Consider the following 23,366-nt stretch of genomic DNA (forward strand, 5'->3'; position numbering starts at 1 on the left):
ATCTACAGGATTAAAATTTAGTACTAATATTAATTTCAATTGTTCAGAGTCTTTTTTCAGAGCAGTAATTAAGTAAGTATTTCTTCTTGATTTGATAATAAATAGTCTATCATATATTATTTAATGTTTTAATATTTACATTGATTGACACATCACAGTTTTGTAATCCTATTCGAACATATATTAACATAATTGTAGCCATCTAGTCCTTCTAGAATGGTTTGTTTAATTTCCATAGAAAATAATATTTAAATAGCTTTTGTTAAATAAAAATAAACATTGCCACAAGTCTGAAAATAATTTTTGGACATTTAACTGTTTATTTAAAGAAAGTAATTCTATGAGATTTGATTATTTTTCGTAGGGGATGCGACAATATAACTTTCTTTTTTCGAAATGTGTGGCAACTAGGTTGTAAAAATAGTAGCAGAATGAGCGTGTTGTCATTTTAGAAACAAGATTCTGAAGTATTTTAGAAAATAAAGTCAGTCCCTTTGAAACTTTGGAGTAGTGAGGAACGTTCGTTTGCCTACGAAAATAAATATTCCTAAAAATAGTTTGACATAATATATATTAAATTTAACTAGTTGTAATTTACATCCAGAGTTTGTAAATGCTCAACTCTTGATAATCATTTAATTTCTTCAATTTCTAATATAGAAAAAATTATTTTTTTTCTATTCATTTTCATAGTTTGAAATTTGGAAGTTACTTGAACGCAATAACTCTAATGATAAATATGCTAGAGAGCTGAAACTGATGCCATCAGGTTGAATGTTATGTGAATATTTCAATTATGTATAGATGGTCCAAATCAGTTTATTGAAAACGGATTTATTTTAGAAAAACCAATCCATAAATACCTTTTGCGGAATCACCAAAAACTAATCACCTAATAAAGTAATAATTCACAACTACAAAATATGATATGTTGTTAGTAAATTTTTGTAGAAATTAATCATCTCTCTAAACGTCTCAACGGAAGTTATTTCAAAAAATATAAAAATCACCAGGTATAATCGAAGTTTGGTCAATGAGGGAAATTACCCACCTCATATGTTTTTCAAAACTGTGTAAAACAAATTTTAAATTTGTACTATTACTTTGAAATCAAAATAAAACTTTTTGATTTATATAGCTTGGTCTATTGCCATGTGAAAAAGGAAGTGTTAACTAAGTATCTATAATTATTCAATATTATCAAGGTCAATTAGAGTAGTGAAAGTCAAATATCTTATATTACACCAATTTTATGTTTAAGTAAGTGTTTTATTTTAACTACATTGTATGCTAATCTGAAGAGAGAAGCCCTAAATGGATATTGAAGTAATAATTATGTAGATTGGTCTTAGGTATAAATATAATCCAATTGATATAAAAATAGAAATATATCAAATATGATTTAAATTAGAAAAAAAAGTAAGGAATGATAGACGACCACAAAATGTTACAAGAACCAATTTGGAAGAGATTTTTAGCCTGTACTAAAAATATAACTTCATACCCACCTTCGTAATATTTGAAAAAAATATTGCAAAATATAATTTGAAAAAACTAAACAGCAAATTTATGTAGAAGTTTACTTTTTCTTTTTAAGCTGTTGATTTGTTAATTTTTGTCTTTAGCCTCTGTTAGTGAACACCTATTTTCTAACATGGTTAGTGAACTGAGTAAAAAATCAAACGTATTTAATAACATTGCAGATAAACAGTTGAACAATTTTAATAGCTAAAAAAATTTACCGAAGGACAATTTGCTGAGGAACAATTTGACGGATGTACATTATGCCAAATTACAATTGGTCGAACAGACATTTCTCCAAAGGATTATTTGGAACATTTGGCCACAATTATCATTTGACATGATGAATTTACCTTTCGATTAAAGAGAAATAGATCTTTTATTTTTATTATGTGTGGGTTTTAGTTTAAAATTTGTCTCTCCTTTTACTCAAATGTTTTTGTGTGTTATGTTTAATATGTTAAAATTGGTAAGTTAAATAGATTTCAAAGAACATTTTCATAAATTCATGAGTGAGGAAAACTAGAATTGAAAGTATAATACCTTAAGAGAAATATAACGCACCCGAAATCATCAAATGCATGAATAGATTTGGCTCCAAGCATACGTACTGCAGTTGACCAAATTAGATATTTACAGGAAGTATCGAATATATTTTTTTAAAGACGTTTCTATAGTAATTAAATATGTATATACATTTATTCAATAAATTAATTAACTGATGGAATTGAACACTCACAAAGGACAATTATTGGAATTGAAGTTAAATATTCAAATGTAATTTTATCATACTAGAAAAATACACATAAAAATTTGCTGAAAGAATTAACTCATAATCTGGCTTGAGATTCATTGAAGGTATACACTCACAATCCTAGATACAGAACTCCGAGGATATGAGTCCCTTGAGTGACTACGAAATAGAGCCTGTTTTCTATTCTTTGGGTAGGAAAGAAGGTTCACAAAGAGACAAAGACTGTCGTTCTCATCTTTTTATTCAGAATTCAGATTGTTCAAACTGTACTGAGCTTTACAGTTTTCCTCGCTTACATCTCTCATTTCCTCGTGCTCTCCTACGACCCACCCTTGGTGTGACTCCTCAAATGTTCCCAGTGGTTAGCTTTACCACAGACAACCCCCTCTTCTTTCGAAACATCCTGGATCTTAAGGAAAAAAAAATCGTAAATTACAACACTTCCCTGATCTGATGGTATGCTCTTTCGTCCATCCATGTGTCTTTTCAAACATAAATAATCCATCATGTCGAATGATGATTGATAACGGATATATTACGGATATTACTTATAAGCACATCATCCATTTGATTGAGTCACTGTCGAGTTTGTTTATCATTTAATTTATTAATTTAAAGTACTAGAACGCTAAAAGATTCGAACTACATGCTACTGTGTTGTGTGTTCATATATATAATGATCAATAATGAATATACCTAATTAATAATAAAAAATATTTTCTGGAAAAGGACACTAATTAATTTACTTATATATATATATATATTGTATAACAACAATAACAATCGGGCAACTATATATACAATCATTTTTAATTCTACTAAAATATCCAATCCCATATATTAATATAGAATTAATTAAATATTATATTTTGGCCAAATGTGCGAGATAATTCTTCGGTGAAATGTCCGTTCCGCAAATTGTCATTCGGCAAAAATGTTTTCGGCCAAATTTTCTAGAACCGTTGGAGCTATATATCATTTTTTAACTACTTAATTAATTTTGCAATCGTAAATATCAATGAAAATGTTGTAAATTCTTGTATGAGTATTAAATATCAAAATAAAATAAATTATTATTTAAAATGAGTTTAAGAATATGCGTTTGGGAATTTTACAAGATATATTTTGATATTATCATAGTAAAAACAGTTTTTTTTTATTGTAATTATCATAGGTTTAGACAAATTTTGCAAATCCAAGGAATAAGAGGCAATTTTATTAATATTCGGTTCTATAAAGTTCATGTTCCCTAGTGGTAGTATTCTGGACGCTGATTTGTTTGTATTAAATCTTACTCATCTACAGTTCTTTTAAAATTAAATTATATAAAATGCCAGGAGATAAATGAAGGTTGGATCGGATTATCTTTGAGAACTTTTTCCTACAGCTTCATTATTCTAAAGATATCTAAGTAGGTACTAAAATTATTATGTTTATTAAGAAGATTTTTGGCTAAGCTAACCGAAAATAAAATAAAATATTTTTCATGTCAACAAATTCACCTTTGGTATACTAAAATCAATATCTAGTTTTGTCAAGAAAAATATAGAAATTACTATTGTGGCAAATTATTTTAAAGTAAATTTTTTGAAATTGGTTGAGTCTGAGAAGAGTTATATGCCACTGAAGTTGGAGTATCCTTCGACAAGGCCAAATTTTGATAGATTCGAAAACGGGCCGTCGTCCTAGAATAAATTTAAAATTTTAGGTATGATTTTCTTTTGTTAGGATAAATACCCTCACCAAAAATTATAAAAATCAATGATGACAATGCCGAAAGAGTGTATAAACTTTACATTTATCTGGTTTGGGTGTATTTTTCAATCTTTTTTTTTAAATAAATATTAAGAGCTAACCTATTTACAAGATTTCAAAAGTAAATATATTGGTCCTCAAATCATGGCTTCCATTACCTTGGAAGTAATTCCAAATACAATGATTAATTAAGCCTCTGGTATGATAAATGGTTGTGAAGAAAAGGACCCATCATCTATTGCAAGGTGAAGGTTCGACAGAATTGGTCTTAGAGATGGAATGGAACGTGCATATTGCAGATCCAAACGTCATTTTGAAGAACTTATTCACTGACACACGTCAAAAAGGGTTTAAGTACGGACTAGGGACTTCCTTGTTTTTTTACAAATAAGTCCCGGACGGACCATAAAGAGAGAATTTGTTATTCTTGCCATGAAGAGTTGAAGACTTCTGTTCATTTATTCTACCAATGTACAAAAATTGCCCCGATTCTTAGGATGGCGGAGGAAGAATTCTGGAGAAACTTTCATGTAATATTGGTTCTTTCGAATTAGCTAATTGTAACGTCCTCACAGTAGAAGGAAAGGTAGAAAATTAAGTTGATAATCTCCAAAGTGCAAGGTATAATATACGCTGTGAAGCACACAAACCAAGAACTCTCTTCTTGCTCTGTGATTACGTCTCTAAAGCAATTATAATCCTTGGCTCCCTCTTCATCGAATGGAGTTATGTTATACAAAATATAATAACAAAAATATATAAATTACTAACGTTACTATAACAGAACCCGAATCGAGAACCTTACATCTTGATATGATTACTTATCTGCTGGTTTTTCTTGTTCTTTCCGTCCTTTTGTGGTGTTACCCTCATTTTAATTAAACTTATAATAATTCAAATTCTTACATTGACTTATATGTTTTTCTATCTTTATAATTATTATTTGGACGGATATCCAAATATTGAGAACCCTTTAAAGTATGTGTTTAAGGCAGTTTAAAAAAATTACAACAGAATGTTTAAACGGGAGAAAAATACATTTTTTTTTATCAGAATAAATCGGGATTTTGTTCAAAGCCCCTTATTCCTCATATTAAAATAAATGTTTCAAAATATTACCTACCTATATATTACTACATATAAGTGGACAATAAAAAAGTTTATTTTATTGTTATAATCCATAAATAAATGTATTTTTGATCGTCCTTTTAGAGAAGGAGGAAAAAATTGTTATGATTCTGTAGATAGTCCTGCTTTCCTTCATCCAATTTCCATAAATCATTCAAAAAAGAGACAATAAAAAAATTATAGAATGTATACAAAATATACATAGTTTATTTTTTGCATTTTTTTGCAAAAAAAAGACAAATTTATAATAGGAAAAAAATCGATTGAATAAATTGCGAAGATCCCCAATCTTTTTTCAATGACTCAAGCAAAAATGTCGATGGATCGAAGTGAATAAATGAATTACCATTTTGGTTAATACTTTTATTCTCCATTTGCAAAGAGTACCTACTCCTGTTGTTTTTTATGTATATTGGTTTTGTATTGAGTTATGTGGATAAAGAAAGGCAACTTTCTACACATAAAGAGATTTTTGTTTTTAAAGACAGTCTGTTTGTAATGTCTTAGTTCTGCGCAAAAAAAACGAAGCAATGATTTAAAATGCAAAACGATAAATACTCTGATAATAATAATACAAGCAACTTTTGAAAAAGGAGCATCAACCCTTATTCATGCTCCAATACTTTGCATATTCAACTCCATGAAGATTTAACTTCGAGATGAAAAGCGGAAAATTAAATTTTTATTTTCTTACTGAAATTTCTTTCATCTATTTGCAAAAAAAAGAAAATAGACTTACAAAACTGTTGCTAATTGTTTCATTTGATAAATGACTCTATGGTCTATATAATGTATATATTGTCTTTTAATGGGCCTCTTTGGAGTAAAGTCTTTCACATTAATGATGAAAATGTCACTGTTGCATATATGTAAATACTTTAAAAATACATAAAAACGTTATACGACAAAACATAAACTGAAATATAAAATGTAAAGTTGTCAAATAAAAGGGCTTATAATAAATGAAGCAAGAAAATAAGATTAATGTTCCTCTATTTTGGTCAAATTAAATTACAACAAAATTGTATATATATATATAAAGTAGATGATCAAGAAATAAGTGACCCATTGTTCTTATTTTATTTTAAGTATAGCTACGTTTTGAAAAGCCTGGATTTTATATATTTATTTCATTCCTTTATATTTCAGGTGAAAAATGAGATTGGATTTGGAGTTGTAAGTGGTTAGTTTCTTCCAAGAAACAAACAGAACGAAAACAAATTCAAAATGAGTATTGAAGAAAAAGATACAAAGCTTCGTGGATATTTGGAAGTCAAGCTCGGAAGCAGAGTGGGCATCAATTATCGCCGACTTGCACGAAAAGTAAATTCAGTTTGATATCTACATTTCATAAAGTTTTTGATATTAAGATATTTTGGTATGATTATATAGAGGAAATATCCTTGAAAAATAAAAGTTGTGAGCAACTAGTGCCAATAGTTAATCTATTTTTTGGAAGTAAAATGTATTTTATTTTCGTTAAAATGTGTTATGAAAGCCAAAATGCATATAAGATTGATATTAAGGGAGTAATTTTGATGTGGATGAGTAAAAGCCATATCTAGGTACCTAAAATCATTAGACTATAAAAGAATTATGCTTCTTTTTGAGAAAGCAATTTCTTAATTAAAGTAAAAAGTTAAAATACGCCCATATCTTTAACGGTCTTATAGACCATAAAATATACGTCGGAAAACGCAAGTCTATCACTTTGGTTTTGATCTTAAATGAATTATAATCATACTAGGGGTAAAGGAGTATTCTTCAAAACAAATTATTGATGATAATTTTTCTATATGCTCCTCCCTCTCTGGGGCATTCATTATGTCTAATTCGTATTAATGATAAGAATATATACATAAGTGTTGAAAATATTCCCTGAGAGAGGGGGAAATTAACCATGGAAAATGCGTCGTGTATTGTGTATAATCAAATAAAAATAGATCATTAAGATAGCTGAAAGAATAATCACAAAAATATACAAAAAGTTCTGATTAATTGTAAAAGTAATTTTTTTACAATTATCTCCTTATTACAAATGTAATAAAATTGATGATGTGACAATTTAATCCTGAAAAAATGCCATTTGATAATAAAAACCACCTTCTCTAAGGGGGTTGTTTGAAAATAAATAACGTCTTGATCTTTCCAATGTTTCTACGGTGAAATAATTTGATTAAGCATAAATTATTGGGGACTGAATGACAAAAATAATTAGTTCCAAAAGGTCTTATCAGCTGCATTATCGATTTGAACTAAATTTTAGTGAGGAAAAAATTTATAAAAGGTTTATAAAATAAAAACTAAATTATATTTACATATATTTATTTTCCTATTTTTACATTATTATCACATAATCTAAAAAACCTTGAAACTAAATCTCAATAAATATCTGCTTAACCCTTGTTCCGTCTTAAGGACCCAAATGACCCGTTTTCAACTTTCACTGACGAAAAATACCTCTTATTTTTCAGACTTGAAATTTCTTGACTTTTCCTAAATAAACCTTAACCTTAGAAAAAGTGAAAAAAAATATTTTTTTATCATTTCATTTTTACTTAAAATAACTTGTGTACAAAGATTTTCTTATGGGTCATTTTGATCATGCTATTATATATCATATTTCATATTGTAAATAATTTTAGAAAATCATATACATATGTAGGAATCGCCAAAGAAATATTAATGTATGTTCTTGTAGAGAGCACATTAATCATTTTTCTTATTCTTATTTGAAACTCAATATGTGTGTACGTTAATGTTACCCAAAAGTAGTTTATAAAAAGATCCTTGATGAGGAAGAATTCCAAGATCTGAAGTCGATGTATTAGATTATTTCTATAAATACTTGCCTCATCCTCATATGAAGAAGTCATTTTTCTTCCTGAATGTGAAATTTTCTTGTCAAAAAATGCTAAGATTGAATTGTCTTCATTAGCAAAAAATATAAAAGAGGGTAGGAATTATGACTTCTGGGCCCATAAGATATCCAATAACCCATTCGAACAACATCCTTTCAAAATTTTGCCGATTCATCACTCCAAATATTGATGGAATCATATTAAAAGTGACTAATTTGGAAGTTTTTAGAAGATATGGATAATTGAATAGATTTTGATTAGGCTGACCTTCAAGCTTAGATTGAATTATGGAGATTGACAGGTGACAACAAAGTATATTGTTAATACTAATCATGCTATTACTTTGAAACACACTACACTTATGACATAACAGTATTAACAAATACACAATGGTGTACTTAGAGAAGGAAATTTCTGATGTTTAGTCTGTAAACGTAATATATCAAATATATTTTTACTTATAATTATGTTCTTTTAAGTAATTGACAAGGTTGCACGGTCGACCATTAAAACTCTATGTAAGTTTTTTTTTTAAATAGTTGTGTAAACCTGCAATTTTTCAATTTGTATAATATTCAGGGAGAGGAGTTAATAAATTGCTATTATTTTGTAGAAAAATAAGAACCCTGGTTGTAAAATAACAGTTTTCCCCATTATCAAATTATGTTTATTATAATCAACAACTTCGAGCTCAGATGTTCCAACTTCTCTTTCTCTTGGGTACCACCACCCAAGTCAACTTAACTGGAATGTTTTGTATGTAGTACCTACCATTATTATTTGTGGTAATAATAATTTTTAATTTAAATAACCGTGAAGCAACTGTGTACATAGTAAGACATACATACATATAATTTGACATAAATGGAACATAGAGATCCATTGGGGATTATTCCATGGCTCTATGTACAACAAACATACAAAAGAACAAACTGCTATTTGTCCTAGTTTCTCTTTGTTTCCTGACATCTTCTTCCACGTTTCCCCCCGTGTCTGTAGATGGAGATACCAATTATAGGGTGGTTTTATTTTATTTTAGTAATTAAGAAAAAGCGTAGAATGAGTCGAAAGGGGGGGAGAGAGAGAGAAAGTGAAGAGAAAGCCTTAACTATTGAATATTGGTCGGTATACATAAGTAGTAAGTACATTAATCAAACACATTTTCCCTTATCAATTCTTTAGTTATTTTTGAACAATTTTGTAATACGTAAAATATTTTTTACAAGTAAAAAATGTCAGACTGTAAAAAGCCAAAGAATTATTGACCACTGTGGTTTTGAAGTTGAAGCTTCACCATCCACCAGCAAGAGGGTGTTAGATGAACAGATGTACATATCGAAGTATGTTAAATGTATCAACGTAAAAAGTAAATAAGTTTTTCGAAGAATACATAAGAAAAATATTTGCAATACATATATAGGGTGTAGCAATATAACTGTATTTTTCCAAAGGAAAATAAACAAGTTTTATAAATCAAAAAAATGTTATATTTGTTTGATAAGGATAGTATACATTTAAGCTTCAATTTTCAAACCGAAAATTATAACAAAAAATTATAACCTCCATTGACCGTAAACTGAATAAATCGAACTACGCATAATAAAAAAGAAGTTATTCTGCTGCATCCTGTATTTTTTTTTTTTTTTTTGGCAGAATATGAATCAAATATTAATCTTTTAGGTTATTTTCGTTTTAATTATTTATCCTTAATTTTACATACAAATACACAAAGTGAGGTGAAGGGAGTTCTCCCTTATCGTGGTTTTTTTGGGAAAAAGAAAAATCCATGATGCATAAAATCTGAGTTTTACCGTTCCTTTTTTAGTACTCAACCCCGTAAAATAGGCGAAATTATTTTTCATAGTTCACTTTTTACTATTTTTTCATTGTATTTTTAGTATGGTTTGCACAATAACAACATTTTATTTGTCATAAATTATTTAAAATAGTCTATGTGAGACAAATTCACTTGAAAAATGACTGTAAAATTTAAAGTTAATGGGTTCCAAAACTAACAAGACTTCTGAAATTTTGCTTTACGTATAATTGGTATCCTTGATTTTTTGTTAGTACACTCACCAGGAACATATATTTACTGTTCCAGCTTTTTATTATGTTTAGTTTTTTTGTGAGAGGCATAACAGTTAGAAGTATTTAGGGTGTTTGGCAATTTTGCTATATCCATTCGGCTCTTCCAATGGGAAGCTTGGGCTTTGGTTTCGATATCATACTCATATATCCATAAATCGTCCCCAGTTATGATCCTTTTGAGCAGCTCATGAAGGATGCTCATGCAAAGATTCTTTTGGTCAAAAATTAAGCAGTTTCAGAAAATAATTTGCTGATACTCGTTTCATGCCCAAAACGTTCAAAAAAAATTATGGCTTAGCAAACCGATATGTAATTTATAGTAAATCCCCTCAGCAACTTCTTTGAGAGAAATTTTATTTACTGCTGCAACGATTTCATCTGTTGTTGACATGATTGGGTGTCCAGAGCGAGCCTTGTCATTAGCATTTTCCCAACCATCTTGGAAGAGTATTGTACCACTTTTAAATATATTTTTTTACATGAACAGTTTCACCATATGTCATTGTCAACATTTCAAGTGTTTGGGAGAACTTTATTTCATTTTTTACTCAAAGTTGGATGCAAATTCTTTTGGTCCATATTTTTCGCCCAACACTCAAAATACATATAACTGTTAAACATCTCATAAGAAAACCAAACATAGAATATAACTGAAACTGTAAATATATGTTCATGTCGAGTGTAATAAAAAAAATGGAACATAGCAAATGTACTTTGCCTGTGAAACTTGAAAAGTGTTCTTACTTTTTGAACACACCTTGTATAATTGGGATTCTAATCCCAGATAGACTCGTGTATGTATGAACAACCCCTTTCAAATATATATTACAAGGGAAGGAATGTTCACAACACATTTCCATTAAATAATCATAATACATTGTATTAATACCATATTCAAACAGATATGAACTCATAAATGTATGTTCATTCATAGCATTTTTCATTTATATTAGGAATACCGCCATTTCATAACATGTAATGATAATAAAATGCCTCTAAATTGGCAAAATAAATTTGAGCTCCAAATATATGTACAGGGTGCGACAACATAACTCCCTTATTTATAATGTATAGAAATCAGGCTGTAAAAGTAGTAGCGTAGGGTCCTGGTTTCATTTCAGAGGCTAAATTATAGAAATACAGTCAGTTGTTACCATGCGTTGGAGTAGTGGGGAACGTGCGTGCGCCGTCAAATATATTTGTCGATAATAGAAATGGTTATTTCATAAAGCTAAAACTAATTACAATTTAAATACAGAGTTCTTATAAGTGTTCAATATATTAATCAGTTAATTACTTCAGTTTATTATATGAAAAAAAGATTTTTTTCTCTTCATATATATATAACTTAAAATTTGAAAAAATATTTGAACGCAAATAACTGTAGAAATAATAAGGCTAGAGAGCTAAAATTAGTACCATCACATTTGGTGTTAAATTAAACTTTAAAGAGAAACCCAAAAATCACTGAGTATAAAAATAAGGAAATTTGGCTTATCTAATATGATTTCCAAACCCGTTTAAAGCAAAACTTTTCATATGCACTAATATTATAAAACAAAAAATATTAAATTTTAAAACTATAAAAATGTGAAACTCTGTTGACAATTATGTAGGAGAGATGAAATAAAATTTGTGTCATGAGATTCGATGTTTTGCAAATATTTAAATTTGTTCACATCTGGTAATAAAGTCTTGATTTATTCACGAACAACCGACATTATCACTACCTGAACAACTAATCATCCACAACCACGGATTTAAATATGTTGTTAATTAAATTTTGCATCATTCAAAATAGAACTTATCCCTCTTATGTAAACCTCTAAATGAAAAGGTATTTAACAAGAACCCCAAAAATGAAAATATCCTGATACATTAAAATACTGAATTTTGGTTTATCTAAACCTATCTAAAAAAATACTTTAAATATATACTAACATTGTAAACAAAAATGTGAATTTTTTCATCGAATGACGTAGATCAATGGACAACGCGCTCAGAAGAAGTTATTATCTCGCAATCAATGTGCGTAGGTTTGTGCGGTAATCGTTCCTAGGGAAGGAAATATTCTTCATTCCATGTACATGGATTTCAAAGAAGATTTCTAGGTCAGATTTATAATACTATATTGTTAACTTATACATCATCCGAGAAACTTCATCCGACCAATTAAAGGAACATTAAAAAAAAAGTATATATCTATAAAACTGGTTGTACTGCCTTTTGAAAAAAGGAAGCTATGTTGCTGCACCCTGTTTATAAAAGTACTTAGGTGAGGTACACAAGACAAAAGGAAATTTCAGGTCCGTATTTTATGGATATTAAAAACCTGTATTGAAGTCCACCCACCCTGAGACGAAGAACCCTTTCTGTTTCCCCATCTTATTTATTTATGGTAGTAGTATATATAAACTCCCTGATTTTTATTTGCTTTTACGAGGTTTTTCCTTGATGGAATATATTTTTATTTAACTTTTAATTATTTTGTCATTATTTCCCTCCTTTTTTATAGACATTTCTATTTTATACGCGTTGAGAGAGGTAATGACTTTTTATTACAAGTCCTTTGAAAGCATCTCATGATGGCTATTGTATGTACGAACATACATATCCATATAAATATGTATTCCATCTTGAAAACTTAAATAAATATCAAAAAAAAAAACGTGAAATTTTATTTTATGTTGGGTACTTTAACAGTCTATTTACTTTTATGTCCTTTCATAAAAATTCTTTTTTTCGCTTTCTATCGCTCTTTCTTGTTTTAATGCTTCATGTAGATGAGAATAATGTTTTATTTTTATGATTCTTCAAACTAAGTAAGAGTTGTATTTATTATTTAGACTCTGTCTTAACAGAATTCAATTTGAATTAAATTGTCTTTTTGTATTTGCATATGTATTATGTTCATTGCAAAATTGTCTATTGTTTTTTTTGTTTTTTTTTTGCAAACTTTAATTGATTCACGCTTCATTTTATTGCTCATTTACGTATGTACAATGTAGATGTAATATTTTAGGGAATGTCAAAGGAAATAATTATGTTAAAAGTAATCAAGAATATGGAGATCGAATTTGAATGATTTTTAAGGTGTAGTACATGAAATAGTATCTTTATTTTCATTCTTTTGTTAGTTTATGAGAATTATATTGTTATAAAGATCATCTTATTTGTCAAATAGAGTTGTATTAATTAGGCATGAACAATCTAAATATCTAAATAAATGATCTGTAAGCTAGTGTGATATTCTGTAGCTTGTTGCTGAAAAAAAATGGGGCATGCTTAGAAAAAAGAGTATTGCGTTCTTTATATAATATGATCATTCAGGGAGAAGTAGTATTTTGCCGCTTTTTTTCAATAACTAATATATGTAAACAACGCTAGTTCCCCATTAAATATAAGTACAACATACAAATATAGTTATTGATGAAAATTGTAAGCACTTTGAGCATGTTAAAAAAAGAAACCCAAAATCAGTATGGTAAAACATGACAATTTGAAGGATGATCTGAAGGAGAGCAGCCTAGCTGTCATTACGCTTCATGAGATCAGCTACAAGCAGCTGTGACGACAGAGGAGGAAATCAACAAGAAGGGCATTGGCAAGAATAATTACCATGTTAATTGTTAATGCTACTCTGTGTAAAACAAAGACTTACGTACAACAATAACTCTGTAATGCATCTTCAGGGTTACTCATCGTCTTTTATGAGCTCAGTTTAAATTTGGTTTTTGTAATAATTGTGTGTAGTAGAAGAGGAAATTTACTCCTTAGGAATTAAGCAATAATGATAACAGATTGGTGAAAAAAATTTACTTCTTCCTTTATCAATTCTAATATAACAGCCTAGATAAAAAGACTAACCACTAACATCACTACACTGTAGTATTCGAATTACTCCCTCTAACGTACAGTCTTTCAAGTACATATATATAAAGTATATTTCTTCTGTGGGAGGGATTGTGGTTCATACTGCTCCCCTTGAGCTCAAGAAAACAATTTCTACCAAACTTGTTGTCCATTGAGCTACGTGACTCCATGACTTTTTTTTTTCTAAAAATTAAATGGAAAAATCTGATTCTCGTAAATTTGTATCAGGGATTTTGATTTATAAATTGTTAAGATTTATAAAATGAATTTAATATTTGTTAATTAAATAATATTTTTAGTTTAGTTTTTTCACATTTTTAAACGTCATATTTTGTACAAAATAAAGTTCCACATTCCAGAGTCCTCAAGTCTTACTCAAAACTCAACCAACTCCATCATTTCTCACGGTTCTATGTTTTTTATTTAAATTTTAAAATGTTATTCAATTCTTATTAACTTATTTATATTTGGTTAACTCAAAAAGAAATTAATTTTATTACCACAAAAGTGTAAGCCATCATTTCCAAATTTAGATTTACTTAAAAGTCATTGCCTGATAATTATGTTCAAAGTGTTTATAAATGTATAAAAATATTTTTATAATATTGTGATTTCCTTTTGTTTTTGTTTCTTGTTATGTTTTAGGTGTGAGATTAACTCCACATTGTAATTCATTATATAATAAATTAAAAGATAGTTGTACTGACGTACAAAAAAAAGTTTCAATTAAATACATTTCTTCTTTAAAGAAACAAAAATTATCTTTTGAAGTAGTTCTATTTTCGTCAAAATATGTATAGAAGGTGCATTTGTGCAAAATGCTACGGATAACACCGGGCTACAGAATTCAAAAGATGCAGTACTGGTTACTCATTGTGCAAATGATAGAACGTTAAGTGATAGTAACACCATAGAATCATACTTTTCCATCGTGATTTATGACTACTTATATATAAAAGAAAACGTTCGATGGACTCCAGATTATAACTCCAATTCCTTTATATATAATCCTGGGAAAAATAAATCATTTTAAAGTATAAATATCATTGAAAGGCAGCCATTTTTATCATGAAGTGCTTATTATAAAATAAAAAATTTCAACTTTTAAATAAGTGTCATCTTTCCTTAAGGTAAGAGGTATTTTGCAGAAACGTTTAATGTATTTACAAGCTATTTTAATGGTATTTATCTGTAACAATCACATTTATATGTATATATATATATAGTATATCAAATGACTTTTAAGCATAAATATATTGCCAACAAACATTCAAAGAAATTATAATATTAATTTTTGATCAAACGAGAATACAAAAATGTAGAAAAGTTTTATGTACCCCTAAAGATACATTTCACTTTTTACTAATAATAAGTTAAAATAAAACGTTTATAATTATATTATTTCGCAAGATATATCGTAATATTTTTTTATATTGAATTTTATTCTACCAATTGATTCTTAAATGAGAAAACGAACATTAAATACTCAAAAAATAAGTTTATTGTGTTCATTGTCTGAAAAAAGGACAAAAAACTAAAAAGTTACCCTTTTTGTTTAAATATATAGTATTTCTCTTATGAAAACAACCATTTAAGCTCTTAATATAAAAATACACCATTTATTTGGGGAAAAAAGTAGTATCGTATTTTTTGCTTTATTTCAATGTTTTATAAAAAGTTTTAAAATCAATCGATATAAGACAAATATGCCCTGATCTGTTTGATAACTTGTTTCTAACAAGAATCCTACTTTATATTTCCCTTTTCGAAGAAGCCCTTGTCCCTATTGGCAAAAATTCGACACCTAACTTTCACAGGCCTCCGAGACACTCAAAACTTTTAATAACTAAGACATTTGAAACCGTCATTATTTTTGTATCACAGACTGTATAAAATCATAAAATTCAAAACAAACATTGCGTAATTATCAAATCCCTAAGAAATTAAGCAATAAAACTTGAAGTGTTTTATTGTTTTGAAGATTCTTTTTATTAAACATACAAGTTCAACCATTTAAAACAATATAAAACTTAATTAAATTTGTATACACAACTTTCATTTAATATATGTTAAATAATATTATCATTTCTCTAGCCAGAAAATAAGTTTTTTCAAAAAAAAAGTGAAATAATTTTAAATTAAATTTGTAGAAAGTGATGCATAACTTGCTCAATCTGTACCATGTCAATTAAAAAGCTGCAAACAAACAATATAAGAAGTAAAAAGAGTCTAAAATGGAGTACACCTGTAGCTAAATTGTTAAAAATTGAAATCACAGCAATAGATTAATCTTTTAAAAAAGGTTATTTGTAAGGTAGTGTGACAGTATTATAGTATGTGCATTCTTTTTTAATTTATTTTTCGTACAACTAAAATACAATTTTCAACATATTAAATATAATGATCGTGTTAGGGAGTTGCATTATTTCGGTTAGTTTGAGAGTGGAGCCACTAGAGTTTTGTTAACAAAATGATATAATTAAACAACGCTCATTCTCTATTATTCTGCGTAAAGGAAACAAAAAGCTAATATTTCCTCAAAACAAAATACAAATATTATTTTAATGTAGAAACTTCACCAAAATGTTAACTCATTGAGTATTTTGTAGTTTAGAATATGAAGTAAGCATCATAGTAAAACATTTTAACATGTTTGTTGTTTTATAGTTAACTTAAAAGTTAATGTTATTGTAATTATGCTCTGATTTTGTTTAATAGAAAAAACTCATGATTAAAAAGCTTACAAATTTTTTAGTACTTATTTTCCAGAAAATCTAAAGATTAACCTGTTAATTAAAGTTTAAACATAGTCGGTATTATCACTTACAAACAGTAGTACCCGGCATTGCCCAAAGTAATTAGGGATTTGAAAAAAGATAAATATTTATTTAGTAATGTACAAGATAACTTCCCAAGAAATTATCAGTTTTACTCTGTGTTTTTCATGAGCACACTACTCAAAACAAACAGTGCTCTTGTTGATCATGCACACGCCTGGAATATTTCATTAATACGACAACATTATTATTTCTTAGATTAAAATATGTTTATGATATACATCATGGAGCACTATATACAGCGCTCTGGTGAATCGTTTTCATATATCAATACCAAAAGACAGAAGTAATTACTTTATCAATAAAAGCTATTTAATCATTTTTCACTTTTGCTTTCTGTTTCTTGTTTAGATACTAATTTGTATTTCAATGAACGAACCCCATTTGTCGGGGATTAAATGTACTTTTAATTAATCAAGAGATCTATAGCCAAAACCAAAATTCTATTTCAGGCAACAAAAATGGAATTATTGTAATTTTAGGTATATTCTAATGAATACCCTGACATCAATTTTAAAAACCAATTCAAAATTTGAATGAAATGGATTTCTAATATCTAATTAATTTGATAATATGACTTTCACGTTAGCTTCTCTATTTATAAGAATCTAATATATGTTTTCAAAGTCATAAATGTATGTATGTACACGGAAAGTGACAGTCAACATTAGATGATTAGAAATTGTCACATAGATTCATAAATATATAGATTACATCATGTATGTTATTTGTTACTTTTGGAGGGGAAGGAGCGATAAAGACGGAATCATAATATCTAGGGCATGTATTAATTTCCTTAATGGCGATATTTGAGAAGGAAGTGTATGAGGACGACAAATAATTGGTGGGACTCTACTTAGTTCTATGTGTCGTCGTCCCCCAACATACTGATCATTGACGCAATGAAAGGATCACTAAGACTCTGAGTAATTGCTTTTTAATCCTTCTTTCAGTTATGATGATGTAGCATGTTTTTTTGGAAAGCTCTTTTTGAGGAGGTATTATATAACACCTTCATTTTGAAGTCAATTGAGTTATAACCCATAAACAAAAGATAATTATTTATACATTTGTTTTCTTATTTCCAAATCCTAAAACAACAATACTTAAATATTTGAATTATGTTTCATAACTATTGAATTAATTCTACATCCACCTATAGACCATATCTTCTGAGTCAATTGTTGACTTATAATTGGGTTTTTTTACTAGGGTATTTCATAAGATGGGGTGGATAAACTCTAAAAGAAGGATTTGTTTTTTTGACAAGTACGTGTTCCCTTGTTGAAATAAGGGACTAAGGCGAAAAACCCTTCCCATAAAAAGTTTAAATCTTATAATATATATTAATAGAAGAAATAATTAAGTGCTATACAAGGTAAAACAATTATTTATACGTCCTTTTTGAATAATATTTAATTGTAACAAAGAAAAATAATTTTTACCAATTTTTCAATTGTTTTAAGTAAAGATTACTTAATATTTGGATAAACTTTTCACCTATTAGATGAAACGATCTAAGTATTATTGATGCAATAAATTCTTCTATTTTGTTGTTTATGCGAAACATAAATTACTTAATATTAAGTAATCTATACCTAAATAAAAAGGTTCATCAAGAGACATTCTTTTCTAATATATTAATATTTTCTATGATGAACTATGAAGGAACTGACAATATAATAGCCATGTCATGGATACTTTCTCAAAAATGTATTCCTTCGATGAAATTTAATAAGAGGTACTTCCTCAACACTCACTAACAAATGAGACATTGTATTAAAAGTTAGATTAGTGGAATAGAAGTGAATTGTATATAAATTTTTTCTGAAAGATAAACAAAAAATCTTCGATGATCAGTCAAAAACAGAAACTAATCAAACAATGGTTACCTCGAAATGGGGATTTTCAATATTACTTAGTTACATAAGTATCAAAAAGTTGTTGTTTTTCGTTATACTACAATTATTTGAAAAAAATCAGATTTAGTCAACTTTGGATTTAAAAAAAATATATTGTTTCCTTGATAGGAATTTGACTGCATCTCTGATTTTCTTGGGTGGTACTCCTTTACAAGGAATAAAGTTTACCCATCTTGGAGTAATACAAAATCCTAGCTATATGTCATTAGGGAGATGTTTAATTATTATATGCTTTTTTTAAATATGAAAAACGCTTTTAAAAAAAGTTTAGATCTTATTTGCAAATACAAGGGTGGTCTGAAAAGTATTGACCTACCCAAGATACAAGACGTTTTTGTTAATTTTATTTTTCAACAGATTCTTCTAGTAGCTTTACATACTTCTCACAGCAATTTGCCCATCTCTGTAATCCGTCGAATGAATACTAGAAGGTTTTCTCTACAAAAAACATTGTAATCCAGACACTTTTTGTTTTTTGCTCAGTTACTCTGAATTGAATTGGCTTAGACGTGTAAAATTTTAACTATTGTTGGAATATTTTAAAAGCTATACTTTCAATAACACATATTTAATCACAGCTTGATATTCAATCTTGTACATTTTCACTAAAACACTCACGTCTACTCACTCAAACGATAGTTTCTTAACGACTAAGCGTACAAAATGTGTGAAACTTTGGCTACAGATGCTAGATAGATGTGACTAGCTTTTATTAACGAGTGCCGCCATCTTCATCTTGAGGTCAGAAACTTTTCAGACGACCCTCATACTAATTCACTATAAAATGTTTTATTTTGACATGTATTGATTATTTATTAGGTATGATTTCAGTGTTTTCCATAAAATTGTGAAATTTACAACTTCAAAGCCCCTTTAAACAATGTTTTATACGACTTAAACTTTATATTTCTTCGTTTTTATCAATAGAAACATTTTTAGACTCTGTCCACCTGACATTTCGGGAAAAAAGTCCATTCTATTGTACATAGTAAATAAATCAACACTTGAAACAGCCAGTATTCTTGAGGACATTTATCTTTCCTCCTTATATCAACAATAAAAAAAAATAATACGTAGAATATATTGCTTTGAAGTATGAAAGAAAGCCAACAACTAAATAAATCAGCATTTAATATAGAAAAGTATAAAAAATTAAAAATTAAATTGACAATTACTTTGATACATGAAGCGTATTGTTACTTGCGAGAGATTTGATATTAGTATATATGTAAATAGTCATTTTTTTCTAGAACTTACTCCCCCTAAACCGAGCTCTCTTTCCTCTTTAGGCTTTCCTTTTATTAGATTTTTTTCTCAAAAAAATTTCATCATAAAAGTAACATATTTTTTGGATAAGTTTTGTTAAATTATTATTTATATAATTGAACTATATATTATGAAGTTATATAAATATAGTTGATACTCTCTGGAACAATAGGATACTGAAAATAGAGGGTCAATTATCATATAAGCTATTTTTTTTTATTTGTGATGGATCGGTATTAGGACTGATTTTCTGTTAAGGTTTTTTTTTTTATCAATCCGATCATTTTTACAATTCATCGGCCCGAAAGAGTGATTTGTCTGTCCTTCAGCCCTAAATTCCTATACATCTTTTTATTTCCTTCACTTTTGGCTCAAAAAAAATTATAAATGATAGCTAAAACGTAAGTTACTTGATTATGATACTTTCTAGCCACACAACTACTTCTTTTAACTTCAGGTATATTTTCTTTTTGAAAGAGGTTACCCTGAACAGCTGACAGGTCTTTGTTATTAAGTACGTCATTTCAAGTGTCGTAGTGATAATACAAGACTGATAAAGACCTGTTTCAAGACTTTAAAATATTATTAGGACTCCATTCTTTTTAGTTATCTTAGACCGATCGAACACTACTTCAACCCCTTTTTAAGGGGGGGGAATGAAAAAAAAAAAAATTTACAAAGTGTTTTGAAAAAAAAACAAGGAAAAATGATTTTGGAATCGAAGGGATATTGCGGTTTTAGGATGTTTCGCCGGCATATATATGTATATTATGGCAAAAGTATATATCTTCTCACAAATAATTAAACAAGTTTGAACTTCAAGAGTTCAGAACTATCGAGACAAACTTAAGGAATTCTTGAAAATAAGGGAGCTTCTAATGAATGCCTTATTCATTTGTAATGGGGAGAAGGTGGGGCAGAGGAGAGGACTCATCATGAAATTTCCTACGATTTAGATTAAAGCCCAATAACTACACTTATGGTAAAAAGATGATAATATATGCTTGTGCCACATTTGAAAGTTAATTCTCAAGCCCAATGCTTGTAATTAACGAGGTCACAAATCCCACTTTCTACTCCAAAAATTAATATATAATCCTCATTGAATTACCCACTGTCGAAAAGCAAGCTCTCTCCAATAGCTAGCAAGTTATATTCGAGATAAATTATATATAAACTTCGTCCAGTAGGAAGGGAGATGCTTGTGCATTTCTTTGTCACCAATCTCGTATATACCTCGACAAACTCGAAGTTGTCGGGAATAAAGCTAAAGTATTTTCATCCAAATTCGTAGTCACTTCAGAGATAAGTGATCTAAAAGAAATCTCCGAGTCTGAATCGTAAATTTTTAACTTTTATTTGGCCCACAAAATGTAGGCTTTTAATGGATGATTGTATTCGCTTAAACTTTTAACTATAATGGGAGTTGAAAAAATGAATTACATAGGACTTCAAGTGGAGGAAGACCCATTTTTAGCCAAAAACAATCAGCGTCAAGATACATTTATGCTATAATATATATCTGAGGGTGAAACTTTCACAGGATAAAATTTCCCAGGGCGAATCTATAAAACACCCAAGAATCAATCAAATGAGAAAACAATGAAAGCTTAATTAACAAAATACTTTCTAAGTGAATTATTGCAATTTCCATTTTTTGTTTCCCTGGATTTCTTTAGTTATTATTTTTCTATGACACATTTACCTATATAATAATCATACAGGGTTTCATTTCTCTTTCTATTTTTACATCAGTTACTCAAGCAACAGTTTCTTACGGATATGTCCCTACAACTAATTATGTATATAAAGCTATATAGACTTATAGCAAACAAAGCTTTATTGTTTCCTTCGATATAAAAACTGTAAAGCAACACATAAAGATGTTTAATGACGACAAGAAATTTTCCTTTTAAAACAGTCTGATTAATGAACCATTTTACTTAGATAGATAGAATCTTCCTTACTGAATAATTATTTTACATCCCAAAAAAGACCAAAATAAAACAAATCCAATTACTTTAAAAAATGAAGTTGATGAGCTGAAAGAAATCCATTAGAAGGAAAAGGTGGGGGGTCTTTGGTAAATGGCAGTAATAATAATATATGATTGAAAGTTGAAATTTCAATTAGTCGAATGATGATTTTGTATGTAATAGTCTGTGATATATTTAAAAGAAGAGTTCCTATTACAATTTTATTTTGGGAACAAAGTTTCTAACATACCATGTTGAAGGCAATATTCTCAAACTTTCTTGCAAATAAAGTCAGTTGCTATCATATTTTGAAGTAGTAAGGAAAGTCTATATTACCAAAAAATTATTTTACTTTATATTTTATAAATTTTAACTAATTACAATTTAGGTCTTGAGTTTTTATGAACTTCAGTTATTTTTTTCAATTTATTACATCCAAAAAACTATTTTTTCAATTAATTTTATACTGTGAAATTTTGCAAAAATCTTTGAACGCAAATAACTTGATACATATGATGTAAAAGACTAAAAATTGGTATAATAAGATTAAGTGTAATGCCAGAATGATTTATTATTGCAACTTGGAAAAGCCAATATTTTTAAGATCTTCACAGAATCGTCAAAAACTTATTTCTTGATCTACTAATATTCCACAATTTTATAAAAATATATTTTGTAAATATTTAAGGTAAAATATCCCTGTTTAACTGCGTAATTTAATTTATTAAAAAAAACAATAAATAAAAAAACGAATCACTAGATATTAAAATATCAAAGTTCGCTATGTTCAAAAAATTTTATTTGATATCATTTTCAAAAAAATATAAAAACAAACTTTAGATGTGTACTATCATTATGAAATGAAAAGGAAACTTTTTTGAATTTATACAACTTGTTTTATTGTCTATTAGAAAGAGGAGGTCATTTTGCCATTCTAGCATTGGATATAAAATTTCGGATCGAAACCTTCTGTTGTCAGTATACTGTGCAGTGTACTAAGGTGGAGGTTATTCTTTAAATGTTCGAAGTATGATGTTTTTATATTCTTAAAATGTTACTTTTAAACTAAAAATATAATTGGTTACTTTGACCCATTTTGAAAAATATATAGAGGTAGCTTAACAGCCCTAAAGTTTTGAAATAATCCACTTTTTTATAAAAAATATTTGTTGCGTCTCTATTAACAGCAAATTGATCAGTTTTTGTCTGTATCAGAAAAAATAAACGCAAATTTTCGATCGGATACTTAGTAATAGTAAAAAAATACATTTATATTGTAAATATAAAGTCATATTTATATAAAAATGAGTCTTACTAAATTTATTTTAGGATAATTTCTTACTTATTTTATAACATTTTGTTATATAGACATTTTTTATCTA

The 23,366-nt window shown here is 28.2% G+C and overlaps 1 protein-coding gene across 3 annotated transcripts in view; it reads left to right on the top strand.

The window, feature by feature from the left end:
• The window catches only part of LOC121128277 (uncharacterized), a 175,847-nt gene that overhangs the window by 71,378 nt on the left and 81,103 nt on the right, over positions 1-23,366 (top strand). For all 3 annotated transcript variants that reach the window (XM_040723856.2, XM_071892885.1, XM_071892884.1), the window contains one exon: positions 6,308-6,481. In XM_040723856.2, coding sequence (XP_040579790.1) covers positions 6,386-6,481 — 96 coding nt within the window. In that variant the 5' untranslated portion in view covers positions 6,308-6,385. The remainder of the gene's footprint in view (positions 1-6,307; positions 6,482-23,366) is intronic.

Source organism: Lepeophtheirus salmonis, chromosome 13 (genome assembly GCF_016086655.4).
Source record: "Lepeophtheirus salmonis chromosome 13, UVic_Lsal_1.4, whole genome shotgun sequence".
NCBI classification, from domain to species: Eukaryota; Metazoa; Arthropoda; class Copepoda; order Siphonostomatoida; family Caligidae; genus Lepeophtheirus; species Lepeophtheirus salmonis.